Source organism: Platalea leucorodia (genome assembly GCF_965183815.1).
Source record: "Platalea leucorodia genome assembly, chromosome: 13".
Taxonomy (NCBI): domain Eukaryota; kingdom Metazoa; phylum Chordata; class Aves; order Pelecaniformes; family Threskiornithidae; genus Platalea; species Platalea leucorodia.
Genome location: NC_138835.1, coordinates 4,390,756 through 4,416,400, shown reverse-complemented (window position 1 = coordinate 4,416,400; position 25,645 = coordinate 4,390,756). Strand labels below are relative to the sequence as shown.

The 25,645-nt window shown below is 47.7% G+C and overlaps 1 protein-coding gene across 1 annotated transcript in view; it reads right to left on the bottom strand.

Annotated features, from left to right (window-relative positions):
• Nucleotides 1-2,160: 2,160 nt before the first annotated feature.
• Nucleotides 2,161-25,645, bottom strand: part of TOX2 (TOX high mobility group box family member 2) — a gene marked incomplete at its 5' end in the record, with an annotated part of 156,624 nt that continues 133,139 nt past the window's right edge. The window contains 5 exons of the mRNA XM_082325592.1: nt 2,161-2,992; nt 8,135-8,265; nt 10,405-10,812; nt 12,769-12,849; nt 23,420-23,647. Of these exons, the coding sequence (XP_082181718.1) occupies nt 2,956-2,992; nt 8,135-8,265; nt 10,405-10,812; nt 12,769-12,849; nt 23,420-23,647 (885 nt within the window). The 3' untranslated portion in view covers nt 2,161-2,955. The remainder of the gene's footprint in view (nt 2,993-8,134; nt 8,266-10,404; nt 10,813-12,768; nt 12,850-23,419; nt 23,648-25,645) is intronic.

Here is a 25,645-nt window from a genome sequence, read left to right as displayed (position 1 = left end):
AAAGGGGAGCTTCATGGCCTTATGCTGGCCACCAGCAAGGAAAAGTCCCATATTTATAGCTTTATCCAGCCGCTCTCCTCACTTGCCCATCTCCACAGCTGCTGTGCTGCGTTTGTGAGATTTTGCTGTGCTTATACCAGAATAAAATATAGAGTCACCATGGGCAATGGGACAAGGAACAGGCACTTTTTCTGTTTATATTTGTAGAGAGCAGGAAGCTTGGGGTTAAAAGTGTAACTGCTCTAATGAAAGTTGATTCACAGAGTTACATCTTGATTTCACGTCTCTATCTCATGCCGAGAAAGCAAATGTTCTCAGCAGAGAGGACTGCCACACAGTCACCTTGCGATAACACTGTGATGGCCTCAGAAGTGGAGAAGAACATGGATTTTATGTCAGGCTGATTGCAGAAGGACTTTGTGACCTGCCTGGATTTCTGCAAGCCTCTGCAGGGTCCTGCAGCTCCAGGGACTTGCCGTCTCCTGCCATGGTGCTGTTATCTCCACCTCTCCTGGCATCCAGTGTGGTCTGCTGGGGACTGCTTGGTCCAAACCCACCACGCCCCAAACTACCCCTCCATCTCAGAAGGAGATCCTCATTGCCCCATCCAGAGCAGGCAGCTTCCAGGTGGGATTTTGGGGTGGGTCTTGTTTGATGTGCCAGCAGACTGTGTGGGATGATGCTACAGCAGATGTCAACCAAAGGACACAGCAGGACAACTCCCACCATGTGTTCCTTGCCCTGCCCAGTGGCCTGTGGGCCAGCAAGATCTGGGGCTTGGTATTCTAATGGGGACTTACTGCAACAGGCACAGGGCATGGCAGCAAGATTTTGTAGCATTTGTACCGTCTACCTCATCAAAAAAACCCTTAACTCTGTAGGGTAAGCTCTTCCCTGGTTTATTAACATGGTCTGAAAGCTTAAAAAAGTTATTTCAAGTCATAGAAGAACATAAACGTTAAGGCCACTTTCATCATAGATGGGTAGCAGTAGGGAAAAATAGGATCTTAGCTGGGGCATTTGGACCTGAACGAGACCCAGCGCCCCAAACTGCATGACAAAGACAGCCATGCCCCAGCTTCACATGTTTCCATTTAAATGCACACTGGAAGAAATTGGGCCTTATCTAAATGACAGTAACTTGTGTGCTAGTGACACAACGATGTGGAGAGACTCCTACGGCCAAGCTGTGTCTACAAATGGGCTTAAAATGGTACATTATTTAGCAGGTTTCCTCCAGAGAGGTGGCCCAAGGTGTGAAATTTCACATCATGTTATTTTTTTATGCCATTTGAATTTTCCATCCCTGCTATGGAAGGATGGAAATGCCAGTTCCATCCTTATGCCATTATGCCATTTGAATTTTCCATCCTTTTCATGTCCTTTTCATCCAAGCTTCCCAGGAAAAATTGGAAATGGGGCTCTTGTGGGCATTTGCCGGTGGCCACCAGGCAGCTTGGTGACCCCCATGTCTGTGAGGCCATTTTCTGTCTGCTGAAGGGTTGGCAGAAGGGAGGAGGGTCGATAGGGCTGGGGCATGGGATAGCTTTGTTAGCAAATGCATAGGGCGAGAAGTTATTGCTTAAGAAAAGAAAGTACCCTCTGCTGAGTGTAAAGTTGGCATTTTCCAAGAAAATGAAAGAAAAATGCTTGTCTGTCTGCCACTGCTTTCATTGCTGGGGATGGTCGCGGGTACATTTAATTAAGTAGTACTGGTCCAGAGCAAGGGGGGAGAAAGAGAAAGCAAGTGAGAATGTGATGGGAGAGGAGCGAGGGATGGGAAAGCTGAGGAGGACAAGGACAAGGCAGGGACCTCGCTGGCTGGGACATTTCCAGGGTCTGCCCCCAGAATAAGGAGAGACTGGTTCAGTTCTACTTTTCATATGTTTTATTATAAAGAAAGGTAAGATAAGCATTGTGAACCGAATGTGCCAGGTGCTGCGAAAGCAGCACCGTCAAACAAAATAAAAAATAAACCCAAAAATGCACCTTATGAGAAACTGTAATTATGCTCTCTAATTTTTCATAAATAGACAAAAATCATTGTCAGCAATTTTTAAATAGATGGACATATGGCAGAAAAAATATAATAATGCCATACAACATGGATATAAATTGTCCATTTCTTGCTGTACAAATAATAGAAACAAGTTTGGCAGGCTTTTTTGTTGTTTTTTTTATACACATCTCCCTTCTATGTATAACTAAAAAATGTGCTACAATCAATATAAAATGCTTTTACTATAAAGTAAACTACTAATTTTTTTCACAAAAAAATCTTAAAGATGTCTTTAGCACAGCTCTAAAACACTTAGTAAACTACTTACAACTATCCAACAAATTATATTTTCATGGTCTTTTTCACATTTTTCCTCTCGTATTCTGCCTTCTGCTCTCTCCCCCCACCTACCTAGCAATAGTTTTTATTTATTTTTTGTATTTTTTTTTTTGCCAGACATCCAAGGCCTTTGCATGTACAATATTCACACAAACTTCACATTTTCTTGCACAAAGTTTAGTGCTGTTAGCAAGTCAAAAGAGTGCATCCTCCTACTGAGCTGGCCTAATGCTGTAGGACACCAGACCTGGGCCTATGCTGTGTCTAAAAGCAGTTCACTAGGAAAATAGTCTGTAGCTAAGCTGATGGCAAGCAGAAAAATGGTGTCCTTAGTTTATTTTTTTGTTGTTTTTTGTGTTTATTTATTTTATTTTTTTATTTTTTTTTTTTTGTTCTTCATGATTTATGAGGTTTTGGGCTTCCATGGAAAGTAGACTTTAGAGTTCAAAAATAATAAAAGAAAAACTGCTCTTAGAGCCTGGAAATGAAGCCAGCGACGAGGTGCAGTGGTAGCTCTCTCGTCCATACGACTTGCTCGGTACTTCTCCGGGTAGTCTGTAAGATAGACCCTCTCAAGTGTCCTTCGTCTGAGCCTCCTCGAAAAGAGATGTTGAGTTTTAGGTGAGGTAGAGTGCCTTGTCCCTTGGCAGCATGCTGTAACAGAAATGAAAGGCAGAAGGTGAGATGGGCAGGGAAACAGCCTGGGGGAGCTGAAATTCGCATTTGCGTGCCTGGTTGCACACCCATTTTTAGCCGTGCCATGGCTTTTATTGCACTCCATAACGCAAAACATAACACGGTCTGCACCGAGGCACGGGTATGCAGACATGAACCAAGAAGAAGGCACTTAAGAGTAAGAGCTTGGTGCAATTTTAGTTCTTCCTGAATTTCAACAGTAAGGGCTAAGACATAAATGCCTTCCTGTGGCTTAATTTTTGCTCATGCTGGAGCTGCAGGGGAGGGCCAACTCTGGATTTCTCTGCAGAGCACGCCAGCGTGATGCTGGTACCAGCTCCACCATTGGGCTGTGGAGCGTTGTGCCTGGAACCAGCCCCTTGGCCACCAGCCCCCTTCATCACACACTGCACTTAGGCTAAGCCATGGAGATTTAGAAAATTGCTTTTGGATAAAATGTGTCATTCTGACACTGCATAAGGAGCAGGGGGTATCAAAAATATAACTGAAGGTCTTATGCCTGAAGATGCTTGCAGGTGTCCAGGAGGATTTATATAAGTTTCATGGCTGAAAAGCATGGGAGCAGGAGACACCATCTGCTCGATGCCTCTCTCCTCCTCTCCCAAAGTAAGTACAACCAGAAGAATGAATAATCAGGAAGTGAGGGGAAAAAATCTTTGAGACAGCAGGATTAGCTGGTCCTTCCCGTGGGTCTGATGAAGACAGGAGGAGGTACAAGGAACCCAGGGAAGACTGTGCTGCTGCCTTACTTGCAGGAGGCTATGGAGGAGGGCTGGCAGGACAGCAGCCAGGCTGTGCGCTCTGCACATCCCTGGCCCACCAGATCTTGAATTGATCACGTTATTGAAGCAACGACTTTGATTTCAAGAGATCCAGGTGTGTCCTGGAGAGGGAAGCCAGCTTACACCACTGAGATACCCCGCGTGCAGACGGCTTTACAGCAAGGTGTGCAGGTAGGGATCACCGCTCCCTTCCCTGCCTGTAGTACCCAGTGCTTCAACCCTCCACGTGGCCTGGCTGGCACTTTTAACTTGCCATCAGCAGTGTCCTACGAGGGAGCCCAGATGCTCTTTTTTTCAGGACGTAGTAGAGAGAGGAGTGGCTGAAGTCCCTCTCCCCTGGCTGACACCCTATGTGGGTTTTGCTCTGAAATCCAGGCATTTTAATGGGTTTTATCATCTACGCAGACCTGATGGAAACATCACTGGCTCCATAAAGACATCTTGGCCTTAAAAGGTGGTGAAGAACATTACAAAGCTTTGGGAGATTCTGGTGTGGGTGTGCTTATAAGTGGAATAACAGGGAAATAGCAGACAGCAAGGTAATGCTGTTGTTGATAGAGCTGTCTTCTGATAGAGTGCAGACAAGTCCGCACTTTGTTAATCTCCACATTTTATAATCTGCATTTAAAATGCAGAGTCTTCCCTACTGCACTCAGCAAAGATTTAATGCCACTGAGCAGCAGTGAGGTATTCCAGTACTAAAACTTCATTAATTTTACAAAATATGCTACAGAACATTTCCCAGTTCATTACAAAGTATTACCATAAATAATTGAATCCAAACTAAGTGCATTTGTGATGGTTTATCCTTGCCTTTTTACAGTGTTTGCTCATTTAGTTTCTGATTTGGAAAATTCCCCCATTTGGAGAGGATCCCTTTATCGTTAGCAGGAATTAGCAAGGTTATAAGTGCCCGGGTGAAGTGGCTGTACGCGGTTTTGTGCGTTTGGACAAGGCATAACTGAGAGCGTCCTGCCTTCTGGCCCAAAGGAGAGTGGGAACAGGGCAGAAAAGTTGCTAAATGGTGGTAACCCAAAAAGAACCTAATCCGTGCCTTGCAAATGAGGGGAAGGACATAGATATATGAATCCCGTTCAGTGTTATCACCAAAATACCTAAACGCTAGGAGACAAATGTAAACGAAACCCTGAAGACAGCTTTGGTATGGAAAGAGTTATGATCAGAAGACAGGACAGAAAAAACAAGTGAGGTGCCTTGAGGAATTCAGAAAGATTTGCAAGTGATTGTAAACCAAGCTGCACTCTTGATACAAGTGAGGTAGTTCCCTTGGAGAAAGCCACTGCAAAACACAGGTATTCCATGGGAAAGAGCAAGTGCGAAAATAAGGCTGTCAGGTGAGGGAGACAGGGGACTATAACAGTAGTTCATGATACGATGGCACAAAGCAATAAAATTGTCTGCTGCAGTTGCTTGTGGGAAGTGATAGTCATATACTAAGCAGGAACTGAGAAATGCTACCTGTGTCTTTGCTAGCAGTCTAGGACAGCTTGGGGTTAAGCCCAGAAAGAGCTAGGAAAATTGGATGGAAGTCAGTAAGCACAAAATCATCGAGAATGGGGAGAGCATGAGCTAAGAAACATTTAAAACTCTCTCTCTAACATGGCTGATTTATGAATTAAGGAGTGCCTGCTCACAGGATCCTATAACTTGAGACGTATAAGGGAAGAAGTGTCATTTCATGGCATTTTAACTAGCACAGATAGGCTGGGGAAAAAAAAACCAATGTACGGCAGTTCCCTTATTAAATGGAGAAGGAGAGAGAGAAAGACAACCTTGTTAGTTTTTCAGAAGTTGTCTGGATGACAAAACCAAAAGAAAATATAGGATTAGGAGGTTTGACCCCAGCTAACCCAGTGCCAACACATGTTGGAAGCTAAAGAAATATCAAGGTCACACATGAAACAAAAATCCTAACCCAGAGAGCAAGACAGGACTGCCTGTGTGCTGGGGAGGTTGGTACGATCCTCTCTTTCAGGAATCTAGGACTCTACAGCCGAGTCACATCATAACAGAAAATAATCCTTTTTCTTTCCAGCCAGTTGCTGATTTTGCTTCTCAGAGTGCTGCATTAATTGCAATTAAGCTGAATGCAGTTTTGAGGTTGAAATGGGCAATTACACGATCCAGAGACTTCCCGATTATACCTAAAACTGCACCGATGAATCAAACCCAACAAGATCTGCCTTCCCTTTATCACTGCTTTGGCTAAGTCCTGTTGATTGCCAGGGCTGCTCAGGCACACAGCTCGCCCGGCACCCTCACACCCAGCTCATGGCAAGGTGCCGCAGAGGAGCCCACGGGTAACTTTGAATGTTGCTTGCAAATCAGTGCAAAGTACATTGGAGAAAGCAGTACAGACAGGAGGATGGTGAGAACTAGATCATCTCTTTTCTTGACATGAGCGTAACCTTGAGACACACCGGGGCTGCGGTCCCACAAATGTGTGTGGGTGCTACAAGCAATGCAAAGCATGCACTTCGGCAGCAAATACCAGGGGCTAGCAGGAGCAGGAGGTGATGGCACTGCTGATGCACCAAGCTTTACAATAAAATGAGAACAAACCAGCTTTGGGAGCTGGGCTGTCAGCAGCTCGTGTGTCTCTAGTCACAGGAGATGGGCTCCTTCCTTAACACAGATGACAGCATTTTTTGGTGCACTCTCTGCAGTACTGATCTATATCCATCTGAGTTCATTGCTATAATCTACTCTAATAATTATCTGGAAGTCTCTGCATAATCTGTCTGGTTTTAGAATGATTTTTTTTCCAGGAAGCTGCAATAAACCCATGAAATTTGATATTTCTGCTGTGACAAAGGCATGAAATGCATGAGCTTTGATCATGAATTGCATGGTCCCTCTGCTTACAACACGGCACTCCAGCCAGATGTCACAGAGCTTGTTTTAGCAACACAAAACTCAATCCTGACTACTACGGGAGCGTCTCACCCGTTTCTAGAGTGCCCTGAGTTTTCTGCATGGGGCCCAGGCAGTGGGATTTGCAGAGGGAATCAAGTGTTTTCCCAGCTGATCCCCTAAGTAGCGATGCTTATCTCTAGGGGGACTAATTTCTGTGGGAGCTGCCTCTGCTTAGCACCTCTGGAAACTGGGATCCATGTGCCATAACCCTCCGAGCATCTTTAGCATTTTGCCCACAGCATCTAAAGTGACTTTTATCATCAAGTCCCAAACAGGTTCCTTCTTTCGGGTTGTCTGCAGAGACCTGAGGAAGGACCACACAAAGGTCACCGGCAGAGCCCAGAACAACCCTTGCAGCTGAACATCCTTAGGCAGGCAGACAGCAGCAATATTCTAATGGCTCAGCAAGTTATTTATTTCCCTGAAAGAAATAAATGTCTGTACAGTCCGTGCCCAGCCCAGCAATTGTAAGTGCACTGCTGGCACAGACAGGAGCTGTGCTCTGAAAAGGCTGGGAGCTTGCTATTATCTCCAGTGAAAGCACTATGTTCCAGTACTTGAAGCAAATCAAACAATACTCAGAAGCTACCAAGCCTCCTTCCCTACCTGCTCTCCCAGCAAACCACGTACCTGTTTTACAGAGCACAATAGCAGTCTCCAAACTGTTACTGCTGAGCCAAGAGCAGTGGCTTAGGCAGAGGCTGGAAATGGCTTTCACACCCTTGCTGTTCCCCAGCTTTGCGACTATCCTAATGTTTTTATTTACTGGGGCATTTGAGCAAACCTTTATGCTGGCACATTCATGCCAGAGCTTGTAGGGCATAAGGGGGAAGATTTGTGCAGAAGATGGTGGCCTTTTCTGACAAGGTGCAGGGGACTGGAGCATTGTGCGGCTCTTGGGAGGATGAGGCTTTGTGCTCTATTGTGGTTAAACCCCAGGACCGATAAGGGACCCATTGCTAGAGACAGTTAGAGAAGGCTGTGGCCTCAGCGATAAGGGCGATCACTTTAGGAACAGAAGGACATTGTTTATGGACATGGCCACCCTCAGACCTCCAGAGACTCTGCTTGGGAGACTGGGCTTCCCTGTCTGCTCTAGAAGGAGACATGTCAAACAACTCATTTATTGCTAATGGGATGGAAACACACAAAAAAAAGGAAATCTCTTCATGCTCAACGAAGAATTTATCTCTGATTTTCAAGCTACCTGCTTCCATAGCATCGCTTCAGTGAGCCTATAGAGAAGAGGAAACCTTGGACTTCATTGACCGTCATTAGCCTACCAACTTGCTGTACTTTTCAGGGCAGATTCTCAGCTGTTGTACACTGTCAGTTCAGATAACGGAAAGTGCATTAGCAATGTGCTGTTTTGTCTACTGGCCTGCAGTGGTTAATCCCACACTCTCTGCTGGGGTAGTCATTGTCCCACTCAGTGCTTCCTGGAGGGTTTGATGCACCAGGCGAACGGGGTCCAACACTGTTTTGAAACTCAGATGAAATGTGTGAGAAGTCCTGCAGGGCGGAAAGGAAAGGGAGGGTTACAGGAGTATACACAGCAGGAGAAACAGCAGATCTAATAACATTGCATAAACACGTTTACATGCATTGCCCCAAAAATGTGGCAGTGCAGAGCACAGGGGGGAGCCCCAGGGACAGCAGCGGGTCCAAGCCCAGGACCCGAAACCACCGTGGTGGGACCTTCCAGAGTGTGAGCTGTTGCAAACTGGTGTCAACGTAGCAACATCTGTTTTACGTCCCTCTTCCCCGCTCTTGTTTTTCAGGACCTCCCTTCTCAGGGGGTGGTGAGCGGCTGCAGAAGATCCATGGCCGTGAAAGCCTTTGCATCAGCATGCTGGCAATCAACATCGTTTTTCCACTTCAAGTGCAGATGCCTTTGCAGTAATGCGTTACCCCATCGTCATGGACAGTAACAAGGTAAGCAACATCCACACAAGCAACGCTCTCTCCATCAGCTGTCACTACTGGTGATCTAACAAGGATGCTGTGGGACTGTTTTATCTGAAAACTAATTAGCTTTCCTGATTTTTTGGGGTTGGCTTAATTAGGTTACACTAGGCAATGTATATAAATGAGTCATGGTAGTTACCTGACCAAGAACATGATTTTCTCCAAAACACCCAAATTAGGGCAGTGGGCTTTTTTTTGTTGTTTGTTGTTTTTTTTTTTTTTTCCATTTAGTTTTTTATTATCAAACATACGTGGAATGAAGCTTCACAAAATCCTGCCTTCAGCAACAGCAACTACCCCAATTAAAGTGATTATGAGGATCCCCTTTTCTGCTCATTTCTGGACTATCACTGAATTACAGAAGCCACTTTTGCTTATGCAGAGCCAAAGCCCAGTCACTGTGCTGGAGAAGTTACTTGGGATACCCTGAACAGGTTGGAAATCAAAATCTGATTGAGGATCTGACCTTCCCACATGTGCTGTCTTTTTATTATGGTCAGAGATAACTGTGCTTCCACATCTCTGCTCTCCTTTGGTTGTCTTCCACTGCACTATCTGTTCCCAAATTAACAATTTCTGTTTTCTCAAAGTTAGCCCCAAATTGAATAGGTCACATTACAGGGAAAAAAAGCTTTGTTCATTGCTAAAGTACTGTATGAATTTTGTGATACATAGCTAGCAAACACGTGAAACACAATTATTCAGCCAGCTGGGTGAATACTACAGTTAAAAGTATCATCAAGTAAATGGTAGCAGCTGTGAATTCAGAGCATATGTCCTCCACTGTGAATAGTTCGTCCAGTTCATATTCCAGATGGAGAAACTCTGGAAACCACTCGTCTCCTACTTCGTATACTGGCAAGTTCTCTATAAGGTATAGGAAATGTTTTTTGCTATAGCCAATTTTTCCTCCAGATGTATTTTCTTACTAGCAGGTTTAAAGAGGAGAGACTTTGACCCCGCAGGCTGGCTCCCCAAGTGTGGGCTGCTGGGCTGAGCCTGGGCATGGCTAAGGATGGTTCGCTTCAGCAGGTTTTTCACATTCATAGCACCGGTCTATAGGATTTGCTTTGCTGCTACGCTGTTAGTATAAGCATATATGCAAGCACACATTGCATGTTCTTGGCTTTCTGCCACAAAAGTGATTTTCTCCTATTGCCAGGCAGTTTTTGGACAAATACTGATTTTATATTTTGTTTGTGACATTCCCTCTATCCTTTTTCTCCTCCTCCTGGCACCCCCCACCCCCCGCCCCGCATCCCTGCTATTATCCCATGCCCTTCCAGTTCCCACTTCTCTCAGAAATATCATGAGAGGGGTTTCTCACTGACTATCCAACCCATCGTTTCAGATGACCAGACAAGGCTGGGGGACCAGGTGCACAAGGAGCTTTTACCAGGGGCATGCCCAATTCCCACATCTTCCCCCGCTGAAAGAGCTTTCATTGCTACATTGCACAAATCTGCCCCATTTGTGGGGGTGCTTGTGCTGCCAGCTCAGCACTCTTGAAAGTGTCACCCCCGAACTACGAGATCTGCAGGCTGATGGAGCCAGGAGAAGACTCCCCTGGGGACAACACTGACACCCAACATCCCCAAACCACCCAGAAACCAGCAGACCCAACGAGAAGTGGCGAAATGGTACAGTTCATGCCACAAACCCGCTCTCCCTCTGAGCACCTACCTGCTGCCCGGGAGGTGAGGCGTTCATGGGGGGCTGTACCTGTAGTGCCATGGGGGGGGACAGGAGGGGCTGCTGGGGGACCTGCTGCATGCTGAGGGGCTGGCTGAGGAGGGAGCTCTGCGGGTGGTGCAAGGAGAGCTGCTGGTGGAGGGGGGGGCTGATCTGGAAGGAGGGTGGCGGGGAGGCACTGATGCTGGGCAGCATGGGTTTGGAGGTGAGGGTCCTGGAGAGGCTGGGGTGGGGGTGGCCACGGTAGTTCTGGAGGTCCGACGGGGACAGGAACGAGCCCAGGCCGGGGTAAGGTGAGGAAGCCTGCGGCGGCATTGGGTACATGGGCTGCTTGGGGGGGATCATTTTGGAAGGTGGATTGCTCTGGGCACTTTTCGTCTCCCCCTGGTCAGCAGAGCTCTGTGGGAAAACAGAACGGAAGGTGATGAGGAAGGAAGGGAGGAAACAGCGTTCTGTGTCCCGAGATGTCCGTCTGTCCAACCGAGCTACCTGGACTCCCCGCGGCTCCTGCTCCTCTCCCACCAGCCAGTACAGGCACTTCCAGCCCTGCGGCTCACTGGGTGACCGCAGGCTGGGCGCAGTATCCACACCTGGGAAATTAAAGTCCAGTAACTCAACCGTGCCTTCAGCAGAGCCTGGAGCACTGGTGGGGCATTAACTGGTGCGGAGGCCAACAACCTGCCTGTAGCTCACTCCTTAGGTCCACATAGGTGGGTGACAAAATCACTTTTGCTTCCGATAGAGAATGAATGGGACTGTAAAAACTCTGCTTTCCTAATCTCGTGCATTCCTGCAGCCCTGGTGGGGTCTATAATGCACAGGACAATGGTGGCCTCATTTCTGCAGGAAAAAGAGAAGAACAATGGGATGTTTTCTGGCTCGGACAATGAGGTTTTTGTCCTGTTATGGGCCCTGTAATAATACTCCAGATCCTTTCTCACCCGGCAGCCAGGACCACACTGTGCTGTTTTACTCAAAACGAAGTTGCTCTTCTGCAAAGAATTGGTCATTGGAGAAACTGGAAAAAAATGAAACCACGGAGCGTGGTGGCTCCATGCCTTCCATGCTACCTGCCCCACATGGCTGCTAGGCACATTCAAGGCAAGACCCTCAGAGGTTCCCAGCAGGACCAAGAAGAGTTTTTAAACCCCCAAACAGTCCTTTCCATTCCCTTTTTCTGTCCTTGCTGCTGTTCTCCTTACAAGTTAAGACAGCTAACAGTGCTCATGTCTGTACAGGGGCTTTGAGCCTTTCCAGCCCACCACCACAATCACATGGATCCTGCAGGTGATGGTTGATTTGGGACATCACATTATTTCCCATGGCAGCTGAATGCAATGATTAAGTACTGAGGGTGTGGTATAGTACCAAGGAGAAGCTTTGAAGGGAAAACAGCCTGATACACAGACTCACAACCCAAGGGCAGCACATCCCCCTGAGCCAGCAAGCCTATGAGCTCTGCAGGAGCCACCCCAAATTCACAGGCAGCAAATGCTCGTGTCCCCTCTCTGAAGGCATGGAGGAGGGCAGGGCACCTGGGATGGGCGTTCATGTTGGGAGGATTGGGATGGGCAGGCACTTGGCCCATCATTGCCACCCCAGGTCCAGCCTTGCAGCACTGGGAGTTCCCATATGAGCCTGAAATCCCCTATAGTTCACTATTAGGCACTGAAATGGGCTCCCTGGGTTTTGCCTGGCAGCAGTGCATTAAGCATGTATGTGCTCACGTGCTCATCAACCCTCAGTAACGGGTCTTACTCCCTAAAACCCCTGCTCTCAGCTGAGCGGGCACAGGAGAAGCAGGATCCAGGGTCCTGAGCAGCTGGAACAGCCCAAGTGCCCGGAGCAGGGTGCAGGCAGGATGCTGGCACCTGGCTGCTGCCCAGCGCTGGCCGGTGAGCCCAGGGCTGGTGTGTCACCTTCCCCCGGGGCCAGTCACCCGTGTCACCCACAGTGAGGTTCGTCCTCCTGCCCTCGCCAACGCTCCCTCATTTGCTGCACTCACACCCTGAGAGCTGGGCGAGGAACAGCCACCGGTGGTGGGGATGGGCAGGAGGGACCCCTTCGTCCCCAAGCAGGGACACTCCTCCCCTGCTGTGACACCTTGCTGATGAAGACAACCCAAAGCGGGGTCTCATTTCAGGGTGCTAAAGGCAGCAGGCAGCCTGGCGCCCGCCCTAACCGCGCTGCAGAGCGTTTCTTTTAGCTCCTTGGGAAGGTGGCTAACACTGGTATCAGTTCTGATAGCACAATCACACTGTATTGCTTATAAACTTGCTGCTCCCCAGAGAGTCCTGTGAGTTGCAACTAATACAGCATTGCCACGTCCCGCCACCGTGCGAGCGTGGGCTGTACCTTGGAGACAAGGCTGGCTCGGTACGCTGCCAGGGCTTTCAGGTACTCCTTCTTCGCAGCTTCTGTTTTCCTCTTGTATGCCTGAAAGGACCAAGCAGTGGATAATAATTAATAAAGCAGAATAGGGTGCTGCTGGGCTCGGCTGCACCTTGCAAAAATGCGTGCATGAAAAACTCATTTCTGCTGGAGAGGAATTTACCCCACATCAAGCAAATAAAACCCCTGGATTGGACCACATTGGGATTTTTGAAGGTGTCACAGGCCAGAGCGGTCTGCATGCCTGGGCAGATATTTATGCATGTCTGCTGTAAGACACACAGCCTGATTTTATAGGCTGAACTCAATGAAATCACTTCCCGACAGGATCACAGGAGAGTGTGATCCAGGCTCTTGGAAGAGCAAGACGAGTCAAAATCCCCAAATGACTGGACTAACTTAAAAAATGGCGAGACATTCAGAAATCCTAAACTACTCATTCTCTTTCTTGGCTTCCCCACTATTAAGCCTTTAGAGCTCAACACTGTCCAGCTCTTCTCTGCAATCCGGACAGCTGGGAAGTCCTCTCTCAGCATATAAAAGCTGAGATTTTTGCCTAATCTCATGACTCTGGGAGCTGGGGCTTGCAGGGAAACAGGAGAGTTTGCTACCCCAGGAAAAAAAAATAATAAAGCTTTGTAAGAGTGAATTATTGTTTATTTTTCCTTCTCCTCTGTAACAAGACACATTTCATGATCATTTCACAGTGCTGGTCCCCTTTCTGCCCAGAGTTTGGTCCTCCACATATGTAAAAATAATGGTGTAATCCAGCCTGTCTCAAGCAGCATGAGTCCCCATGGAGTTAAACAGATTAAACTGAGCAAGCGAGAAGAATATTTTAAAACGGAATAAAAATTTCAGCAAAAAGGTAGAAAATCCCAAGAAAAATACCCATCAGTCCTCTCCTCTGCTGGAAACTCAAAGCCCTCCTCAAGCAGCACAGCAAAAGTTGATTTCAATTACAGCAGATTTGCATACATTTAATTCTGCTTTAAAATCAACAGCTTTCAACAATCAAGATGCTGAAGCTTAGTGGGAATATTTAGCTCCTTTCCCCTGCAAAGTTCCATGGCCACGGCAGCACCCCAGACTCCCTTCTAACGCTGACCTCTGAAGAGAAAATAACCTTCCAGCAGTTAAACTATCCAGTTATTTGACTTTCAGTTTAAAATCACTACAGATAAATTCTATTAAAAATGGTTTGAAAACCTTATTTTCATTGCTAAATCAAAGATATTCCTGTAATGAAACGTTTTGACTTGATGCACTGGAGGTCTCAGACGGTAATTTTCTGAAATGGAGCGTTTACCTAAGTTTGTCTTTGGCTTTATGGTATTCAGGAATTATTATATTTGCTCCATTCAGAACAAAATTACATTTCAAAATGTCAGCCTGAAGAGGAGTTTGCCCGTGAAAAGCAACTATTTCTTCAAACTGTATCAGTTCCCCTAATAAAAGCTATTACCTTTCTCTACAATCCTCACCTCACTTACTTATGTCCATAGCCCATTGCAGTGACACCAGTGCTACCGCTACAGCATTTATTGTAAAGCAGAAATGTGGGGTGTTCACCAGCTCTGCTGCTAACAGATGCTCTTAAATGCAGTACCTGATGCCTACACAGCAATGAAATAAGGATTCCTGTGTCTCAGGCTGGTGTAACAGCAGCCATAGCTGGGTGCTGATGTATTGAAAACGTATATTTTTTTTTTTGTCTCCTCTGTAACAGCAAAATACCAAGACTGTTTTTGCTTTTTTTAAAATCTGGGACAGTGGGAAATCAAAGTATGCACAGCTACGTGGAGACGAATTCAATGATTAGGAAGACTCGTCTGGAGAAAAACCTACAATTTATGGACAGTGAGAGGGCAGGTAAATGAGACTTCCTTAACCTAAATGCAAATCAATGAATAACCAATACATTCTGTGCCTATCTTCATCTCCATCACTTGTTTTCTCTGCTACACCCTTTTTTTTCCACTCTTCCCCCGTCCTTGTCTTTTTTAGGCAGTGCTGTGCCTCTCGTATTTGGAAAGCGCTGCTGGGTGGTGTCTGATGCAGCAAGAGTGGGAAGGGGCAGCGGAGCAGCGCGTCCTCCCGAAGGGAGAGGGGGATCGCTCCGAGGGGGAGCCTCCGTGCTGCTCGGGCCAGGCCCTGCGCCAGCCCTGGCCACGAGCAGGGCTACAGAGAAGGGCAAGAGGGCGAGCCCAGGGAGTGTTTCCTCTGATGCTCCTCTGATGCTCTCTCCAGCTCTGCAAGGGTCCTGGTGGATTAACTGGTTTGTGGACCTTCAAAGATCATCCAGTCCAACCCCCCTGCCATGGGCAGGGACATCTTGCCTGGAGAAGAGAAGGCTGTGGGGAGACCTTATTGCAGCCTTTCAGTACTTAAAGGGGGCTTATAAGAAAGATGGGGACAGACTTTTTAGCAGGACCAATAGCAATAGGACAAGGGGTAATGGTTTTAAACTAAAAGAGGGTGGATTCAGACTAGATATAAGGAAGAAATTTTTTACAATGAGGGTAGTGAAACACTGGAACGAGTTGCCCAGAGAGGTGGTAGATGCCCCATCCTTGGAAACATTCAAGGCCAGGCTGGATGGGGCTCTGAGCAACCTGATCTGGTTGAAGATGTCCCTGCCAATTGCAGGGGGGATGGACTGGATGGCCTTTAAAGGTCCCTTCCATCCCAAAGCATTCTATGATTCTATGATATTCCTCCACTAGATCAGGTTGCTCAAAGCCCTGTCCAACCTCATCTTGAACACTTCCAATGACGGGGCATCCACAGCTTCTCTGGGCAACCTGTTCCAGTATCTCAACACCCTCATTGTAAAAAAACATCCCTAAGGGTCTCCTGCTGGGACTTCTGCAGTCCTGCCCTGCCCACGGGGGGCTTTCTGCACCCACACAGTGCTCCATCAAGGACACTGAGCAGCGACACCGCAGCCTGCCACTGGGGAAATGCCATGCTGATGTGGGGAGAGCGGATCCAAACAAAACTTCTCACGAATCCTCTGTGTAAAGGCAGCTCTAGTGCAGTATTTACAACCTTTAAAATTCTAATTTAAACATTGACAAAATCATGTTACTTTCTAATTAAATCCCATTTTCTCCCAGGGATTTTAATTTCAAAGTGATTTATCAGATTTAAAGATCCTCAAAACATTTTGCACGTTTTTTTCTAACCTGCCATGCCCGCTGATTTATTTTCCTTATTCATTAGCAGGAGGATTCATTAGTCATTAAGCGAGTGGGTGGGTTGGGGAGGGAGCAAAAATGGTTAGTGATTATGAAAACAAAAAATCAGAGCTGTAAGAAGCATATGTTGGGATCGTAATCCTGACACCTCTGTGTCTCAGCAAAGCAGCTAGTAATTGTACCGTAATGAAATGTTCTTGTTTGATAACCAGTTAATTAGAGAAGACAATTATTCCAAACCCTGCTGACGCCCACGAACGGCTCCGTGTCACGCAGGCACTGAATGACAGCCGGAGCTGTTATCGGTAACCTCTGCATCCCGGCCCGCCTGCTTTAGCAGAAACACTGCTTCCCAAGCCTGGGGAAGGATGAAAAGAACCCACACTCTCCCCAAAAAATCAAGGGGTCCGCTGATCCCAAGTGAAAAGGTCTCTGCTGCAATCCTAGATGGAGTTTGGGGCATTTTGCTTCAAAAAAGAAATACACCATCAGGAGAGAAGAGATGAAAAGTGCAGTAAAGGTCTGCAGGAGGAGAGCTGAAGGACTCAGTTTATTTACCTAGGAGAGAAGACCAAGAGGAGCCACAGCCTCCAAATGTGATGCAGCAAAAAAGGAGGCAATGAATGATCCTCTGCATCTACTGCGGATAGGCAATAGGCTTGAATTGCAACAAGGGAAATGTTGGCTAAGTGAGAGGAAAGCATTCCTAACAGTAAAGATAATTAAGCACTGGAAGAGATTGCCTGGAGAGATGTGTAATCTCCACCACTGAAGGTTTAAGAACAGATTAGGCACACATCCATCAAGAATGGCTTAAGTAGAGACGATCCTGACTTCAGGCAGCAGTATGGTCTGGTTGACCTCTTAAGTCTCTCCTTGCCCTCCTTTCTATGATTCCATGACTGGAGTTTTTTCCCCCCCAAACATATAAATTTGGATTTTATTCTGCTTGTAAACCTGGAGGGTTTTTCTTGTAACTATTATATGCTTTCCTTCAAGATATCTCTTGGGATCATCACAAATAACGGCTTATTCGTAAGATGACTGGAAAGTACCTCCTCCCTGCACAGTGGTGTCTGCCACACCACCCTTCTCTTTGCCTACAGCCTCCACATGGCCATTGGAAATGCACAGAGCAAACACGGCCACGTCATCCTTATTCCCTCCCAGCTCTTCCTCTCCTCCTCACACCCTCCTCTGTATCCCTCCTGCTCCCTTCTTGGGGAAGGCTTAATCTGTCCCTTCCACCATTAAAACCAACTAGTGCAAGCTATGTTTACTGTGTAAATCTCAGCACACATCCTTCGGTCTAATGGCTATAGTCTGGATTGCTAAGTCCTGAGGCCAACAAGCCAGGGAGGCACCCGTCAATGATGCCCATCACAAGGTTGCTGGTTAAGTGGTGCTCCAGTCTCCCCAGGCCCTCCCAGCTATGGCATGGGAGCTGCTGCACAACTGATATCCCTCAGGACACCTACATGGAAGGCTCTGGCTAAGGGAAGGCTCTGGTTTCAGGAGAGCTCCTCCTTTATCCTGGTGGAGATACAGTGTTGTGAAGCAGTCCTTTGGAGAATGAATGGATAAACCTATAATCAAGTAGCAATTACCATTTATTAGAGTGTCCTGAAAGAGTCATGCTTTCCTCTGCCTTGACTTCATTGTTCCACCTGGGTGTAAGTCATCTATTGCTCCATGTGAGGACACGTGTATGCCCAGGACAACGCACAGGAGACTCCAAAATGAAGTAAAGGAGGAGGGTGACAAATCCAACCCCTAACTACCATGGAGGATGAAAAGCACACACCATGCATCTTCCACACTTCTGATTTTGTTCTCCAAGAAGAGAAGTCACACCCTTGGAGCTGCTTTTGACAGCAGTTCTGCCCCTTCACATCTTCTTGATCATTATCCTGGTCTCCACCAGACCTCTCTTGAAACCTTGTTGGGATTGGTGCTTTCATCCTTCTCCGGTACTTGGCTTTTCTTGACACTCAGAAGATGCTGAAACCTCCTTGCAGGCCAGGGCAAGTGGTTGGACCCTTCCAGCCCCTCACTGCTAGGGCTTTGGGGCAGCAGCAGGAAACTGCAACCAGTGGTGGCTCCACCGCTGACAGCTCTGTGCAATGCTGGAATTGGGCAGTTCGATGGCCACACTGCCAGGCTGCATCTGCTGCATGCGGTCCCCACAGGATCTCTCCCCTGTGATGGCTCTGCTGTGATACAGCTTTACAGCTGGCCTGAGATGCCTCTGTCCCACCGCAGATACATGCTGTGTCCTGTCACCAGGTGATGCATCAGGTTCAATAAGCAGATGGATCTGATTAGATGGGTGATCTATTATTTTCTGCTGAGTGAGTAATTTTTCTGCTGGGTAGTTTATCCCTGGAGTGTGAACGCTGTTATTCTCCAGGCTGTGCATTTGTATGGGAAAATCACGTATGCATTTGGCCATGGAGTCACTTAGCATTACTGAACTGGCCCTGGTGAAGCAGGGCTATCATGAGCAAGAACTCATCTCCAGTACCTTTGCGTCCCCAGTGAGCCTCCAGACTCATAAACTCAACTGGAAATGCTAATTTTGTCCAACTTTGCTTCTGACCACTTAGGATGGGAAGCCCTGGTTTAGCCTGAGGTTCACTCAACAGATTCTCAGAAACTTCTTGATGCCTCTACTCTGAGTTTCCAGAGTCTAGGGAAACAACGACCCAATGCTTTGAATTTGTTGCTGGATTTCCTAATGAAAAGAAGCAAGTTCCAGAGACATCTGCAACTGCCAGCTTGGCAGTGTTCCCCGTGCTCCATCATCACCAGGCTCCATGGGGGGTTCTTCACCCCCAAAATACAGTGGATAATGGGAAAGTGCTCAGAGAGGGAGTAAGAGAACGTGGCAGAGAACAGCAAATCCCATCGGTGACTTTTCAACATGCTCCAGAGAGTTTCCAGGCTTATCATCCAATTGAAATCCCCCTGATGGAGAACAGCCTTCCAGGGCTGGGTGTCACCTGCTCTTGGGCAGAGATGGCCCGTGGCAGGGCTGGTGGCCCCGTGGAAGGAGGGGAGGGGGCTGCAGCCCTGCTGGGTGGCAGGAGCTGGGACCAGGCTGTGCGCACTACATCTGTGCCGGGGAAAAATCCTTCCTAGTGAATTAGCAGAGTTTGCTCCAATCTAGTGCTCAAATTCTTCTAATTTCTGTCAAATCAGGCAGCCCTTTTAAACCTCGCTGGATAACGCTGTGAACGCTGGTCTATATCTGCTAATGAAAAAAAATAACACCGAGGCACGGGATTCTGCGAGTCTCGAGCAGGGACCTGGAGCTGCAGGCGGATTACTATGACAGGTACCCCATTTGATGATAATGGCTGAATTAGCATTTCACTCTTCACCAAAGTCTAAGCTATCTCTACAGGAACAGCTGCTAAACTATTTGCAAAGTTCAAAGAGTACGTATTAATATTTTTTTTTCCCCAAGTCACATTCTTCAGATTCCCATGTAAGCTTCTTAGAAAGGGCCACGCCAGCTGTTGAAGAATGAAGATTACAACGTCCTGCTAATGCAGCGCTGGAGATATTTAAAGGTATTGTTATTTATTACTCTTACGCACGCATGGCCACACTGGAAGGGGTTAAAATGGGGAAGAAAACGGCGCTTTGCCGAACAGGTGTCCTTGAGCAGTACCCAAGGACACGGAGATTGCTAATCCTGTATTCCACAGCATGATCAAATCACCAGGCAACAGATATAAATAAAAAAAGGCAGGAAATAAGGAAATTTAGATACAAGTGTGTCAGAGGGAAAATGAAGATTCATTGTGAAGAGGCTGAGAAGAGAAGAAGAAGAAGGAACAAAATGACAAAGGCACAAATGATAAACCAGTAAGAATGAAAGAAAGGGGGGGTGGTAAAAAAGCCTCTCTGTGAAATACAGGTCTGTGACAGCAGCAGCCAAATCAAAGATGCTCCGAGATTATATGGTTTCTTGCATAATATGCGTTCTGGTTCCTGCTTGGTGTTTGTCTTTCAGCTGGTGCACAGGGAAAAAAACGTATCTGAAATGGGACGTGAGCAACCTTTATTTTGCTTGTTTCATCAGGAGGAGAAAGCAAATTTGCTTTGTGGGAGCAGCAGCACCTGCTCAATGGCAAATAAATAGCTACAGCTTTGATATTACAGTGCATATAATCATTAGCAGCACAAATGGCAGAGGATTAACCCTCCGCGTGCCGGCCCAAGCTATCTGGCAAAGGGGTGGCATCTCGCTTCTGCCTCAGAAATGCTCCACGTAGCATCTGTGGGGCGAGCGCAGCTGGAGCGGGGCTGAGGCTCTGCCTGCCTGGGGGTGGCACAGGACCACCCTTCCTAGCCCGAGGCACGGGCTGTGTTGCACCGGCAGCACGGCTACAAGCCACCGGCACTGGGCTTTCCTCGTCCCTTTGGCACTGGCACGGCGGCCACCCCATGCTCTACATAACTCCTCTGTGCATGATGGAGCTAAGAGGGATGGATGGACACGTCCGCAGGCACAGCAGGGCATGTGTCAGGGGATGCTGGCATGTGGTGGGGGATCACAAGTCCAAAATGCCTTGGCTGAGGTTGGGTTTATCGGCCAGCTTGCTTTGAACCCCCTCCCTGGTTGCTCTCTGCCTGTTCTGCCTGCTGTTCTCCCAAAAGGCAGGAATCAAAACACACCCAGGGCTGGGGAAATGCTGTACCCATTGGCAAGTGGAAAATAAGGTTCATAATCCTCTTCTGAAGTAGCAACTAACAGTGATATAAACGACTGCTTAATAACTGCATGGTGGGGCTCTCTGGAGATGCGATGCTCCAGACCCACCCTGAACATCTGAGGCTGTGAGTGATCCCAGCCCAAAATCACATCCTCCAGCCTCAAATCCACCCTCTTTTCCCGTGCCAGGAAGAGGGGAAGCTTTCTTTAACTAAAACCTTGGTCCTAATTGAGCAAGAATGTCCAGATTTGACCTCTTGCTTGCCTACTTTGCCATTCCTGTGTTGGCTTTTCCCCAGGCTGTCTTCTGCACTGCTTTCTGCAGTGAGGATATGAAGACATTCAAAACCACCGTTGTTACTAGAGCTAGAAGCAGTGCACCAGGTGAAATACTTCCCTTTTCCACCTTTGCACCCCTGCCCAGAGCACGACGCTCCTGCCCGGCAATGAGCCGAGCCATGGTGCGGTGCAGCCACGTGGCAGTCTGGACTCCCAGGTCCCAGCAGGATTTTGGCCAGTGATGGCATCACTGCGTAGCTGTCCTGCTCCGTCACCGTCCCCTCCTGAGACGTGCCAAGAGAGTGCTTGGCATGGGCTGCTTGCCTTCATCATGAATCTCCTTTTGGGAGAAAGGACCTGCAGGACATCCTAGGCACTTGTTTTCACGTATTAAACACAATTTGTTAATGCTTTTTTTTTTTCTTTTTCCTTTTTTCCTTTCCATTGCATTGCCTTATGAATCTAAACAAACTTGACTGGGGATGCTGGCAGGGGAAAGCAAACAGGGACTAAATAAACTCTCTTCCAGCCAAACACTTCAAGAGTGAACGTGCCCCATTGCACAAACCAGCAATACAGTGCCAGAGCCAAAGATAAATAGCGTTCCTCCAGCCGGAGTCCCGGGCAGGGAGGTAGCTGTCGTGGGAGAAAAGTATACAGCTGGAGACAAAGCCAGGAAGTTAATATTTAAGCATTCAGACAAGGAACAAATGACTTAATTAAATCAATTACAGAGGGAGAAATGGAGCCACTTAGAAAGTGTGTGTAAAGAGACAGCAGGGCTGCTACTATCTCATAGAAGAGAAGAAGGGAGAGTTAGCAGGGAAGATAAACGGACTGGTCTAATCCCTGCTGTTAATTAAGAGCTGAGCATTTGCACTGCACTGAGTCAGGGTCACTTCCATTATATAAACCACATTGCAGCCAAGCTCAGTGCTCAATCTACAGAGATACTTGTAACCAGATGGAGTAAGGGAGAGGCAGACCGGGATGTTGGGAGGGATGAAAGCAGGAGAAAGAGGTGATATAGAAGCTTTTCCATGCTCCTGAACCTCCCACACCTTGCACCAATAGCTCAAACCCAGCCCCTGCCCTGCAGCTTCCCCGGGCAGCAGGGCTGGGGCCAACCTGCTGCACAAGGAGGGGATCTCCTCCCCTTCTTCAGCACGAGAAATTCCTGCCTGATTGCCCAGCCATCAGTCCAAAGAGAAGAAAAGGGACGATCATGAAAAGATCAAAGCAACACTTTGCACAGTATGGAGACTCCAAAGGGACCAGCAAAAGGGCTTTTATCCCAGAAGATGCCTTCCTCTTATTCCTGACTTGGTGCAGGGTGGAAAGCAAGGCTATTTCCTAGCATGACTTCCATTTAAATGACTTTTTTTCCTCCCTGCTGCTCCCTCCCCAAATGTAGCTGCTTCCAATGCTGGCCATGGACACCCAATGGGAGACAGAGTCCACCTAAGGTTGGCAGCTAGGCTCTAGGAGAAGGGCTCACCGCTCAAGTGGGGATGGTCAGTTAAAGCGTATTTGGGTTCAGAGACATATCACACCCACTGTCATATCTCGCTCTGCCTGATAAAAAGACATACTTGCTATGGAAAGTGTTCCCTGGGGTTTTCTCAATAGGCAACAAGCAATTACAGGCTTTTGTAACTGACTCAGCATCAACAAAACTGTTAAAGCAGGACCTAGAAGTCTCCATGTGAAGCAGGCTGAAAGTGGTTGACAGCTTTGGGGCAGGAAGGTTTCTTTTGTCAAGCCACTTCAGACATCTCCGTCCTAAGCTTTTAAAGCCTTAACGTTAGATTTCAGGCCAGAGATGTAGAGAGTTAATAGTTTTTAGCTGGTTTGCCATCACTCCTTGTAAGTAAACAAGCAAGCACAAACCCATCTCCCATCTAAGGCTGTAAAAACCCCATGTCAGGGAAAGACCTCTGATGTTTTTGCAAAGTATGATCGTATCAAGAATAATTAGTTGTCATAACAATTTGCTCTTCCCCACGTAACAACAGAGAGTTTTCTAAAAAAGGGGCAGAGGCAAAGCAAACTCAGCACATCCTTCTGCAGCCCCATCCCTGCCCTGCCTGTGACATGGGTCCTCGGGGCATCGGGTGGCAAAGACCTGTGTGCAGGGCACCCAAGGAGGTGTCCAAGGGCCAGGTCACATCACCGCCACACCAGCTCAGGGCTGGGAGTGTGGCATGCAAACCACTCGAGCATTGCTTCGAGTGGCACTGGGCACTTCAGCACCGCTCCTGAAAACAGTCTCCATTTCTGTGCACACACTTCAGCCTGTTTAAGCACCTGGCCACGCTCCTAACGTGCTTGGGGAAACTCTGATGCTCTGTACCATGGAAAAACACATTTCAACAGTTGAAAGAAAAAAAAAAAAAAGAGATCAGTAACTCACTTGTTTTTGTTCTTCTCCCAAACTGTCCCACATTGACGCAACAATTTTAGATACGTCTCCGAAGGTAGCGTTGGGGTTTTGCCCTTTGATGGCTGCTTGTGTGTCTCTGAAAAACAGGGCGTAGGCTGACACAGGCTTCTGGGGCTCATTGGGATCCTTCTTTTTCTTCTTCTTTTGGCTTTTGGGCTTTTTGCCCAGGTCTGTTGATGGTCTTTTCTCTCCAGTAACCTGCAAAACCAAGAGATGTCCCTTAGTGGTCAGCTGGGAGTAGTCTGATACGAGTCCCTGCTAGAACTTCTTAGCAAAGGGGACGAGAGAGGGCACAGCAGAGAAGGGCTCCCAGCCCAGTGAGGAGGGCAGCAGCCCTGGGCCCCCAGGAACCTCCAGGATCATTACACAGACTGCTGGTGGGTGCCTGAGCCTGGCTAGGGTGCCTCCTCACAGCCCAGTTCACAGCTTGGGTTTGCCCCTTGCTGCTCCGGTGGTCCCTGCTCCAAAGCTGGAGCTTTCCAGACACTCATCCTCGGTCACCCTCCTTCTCCTTCCTCCTCCCCAGCATCACAAGCTCTCTCTCCTTGATCATCTCCTGAGACCTCTCCAAACACCTTGCTTCCCAGCCAGATCCTTTTAGCAGTCCGTGAATTTTTCCAAACTCGACTTCCACATGGTTTCCGATTTCCAGCCCAATAATCCCACTTTGCAAGCTGCTTCTGACTTTTCTCGCGTGCACATGTGCTGGCGGCTCAGCCTCCCTGCTCCGGAGGCAGAAGGGCTGCGAGCACCAACAAAGCAGCACCAGCATCACATTAGCCATCACACTGGGGCCATCAAAAATTTGTTTCACTCTGCTAACAGGTATGTACCCCTATTCAGGAAAAACATCCAGGAATTAAACTATTTTAATATCTTATGCATTAAACACTTTGCACGCACCACTCACTCTTTACGATCAGGCTGGGTGCAGCCGGATGACTGGGTCTGGCTGTATTCATGCTCAGTGCCCTGTGGGTGGTTGAACCAAGGACACAGACAACAGTAGCTGGACTTTGTGGCTGCTCAGCACAAGACATGGCCACCAGGCTGGGAAGTAAAACAGCAAGGTGGAAACAAGGATGTTTCCAGTGAAGGTAGCACAGAAAGAAGATCCTATGGCTGAGCTTCCACCTGGATGCCCTGGGCAGCGTGTTGAATATATGGGACCACAGAAGCCTCTGTGTGATGGTGTGCAAAGGAAAAGACCCCTGGAAAGTACTTGGACACACACCAAAGCTCTCAATGCATTAACTGTGGTCAGTGAAAGCTCGCACCACAGGGAAGCACCATTATCCTTATTTTATAGCGGAGGAAAAACTAAATACACTGGCCGTTAAACATGACAGAGAATAAAACCGCTGGCTGCTGCAGTCTGGATCTCTGCATCCCTGAGGGCAAACAGGGCACCAGCACCTCCGCCTGCAGAGCCACTGTGCTCAGGCACCAAGTGCTCAGCCACTGCCTGACTTCGGCAGTCCCTACTCTACCAGGTGCATGGGCTAATTATATTACTTAGAAAGTTGACCAGTCTGCCACTTAGAGGTCTAAAAAAAAAAAATTAAAAAAACCCAATTGACACAGGTCTAAACACCAAGCTGTTGCGAAAACTGTGCCTCCCGGTGAGCACTGGGAGCAAACGGCCTTTTATCCTGATGGATTTGCTGATTTGATTGTGTGCTTGGAAGCGCCGGGATCTGAGAGGCTTCACTTCAGCTGGCACAGGCCAGGCATGGGGAGAAAAGGGCAGCAGCGCTCCTGTTCTCCGCTCAGCAGCTCTTGACTGGTCATTAAGTTCAGTATTAGCGCAGTGACATTTGTCAAACAGACAGTGACCATTAGTGAATGATCAGAGAGACCAAAAAAATTGCATTTAATTTAAAATTGCCCAATTGGGCTTGAATGAGAGGCCTGGAGGTGAAAGGCCAGCTTATTAGGAGAAAAAAAATGCATGACAGGGCTTCAGCCCATTAGCAAGTGAGATGGTATTTTAACTAACTGTAATCCTGTTTGATTCACTTAAGTGCCGTGGGGGGACCTGCGCTCCTCACAGCTGTTGACCAAGCGAAGGAGCCAGGAACAGGCGCAATGCAACCACAGCCATGACAGCGGTTTTACAGTTGGTCCTGCTTAGGCAGCACCAAAGAGCAAATGGTATTTATGGAAAACAGACACTGCCTGCAAGGCTGCCTGGAG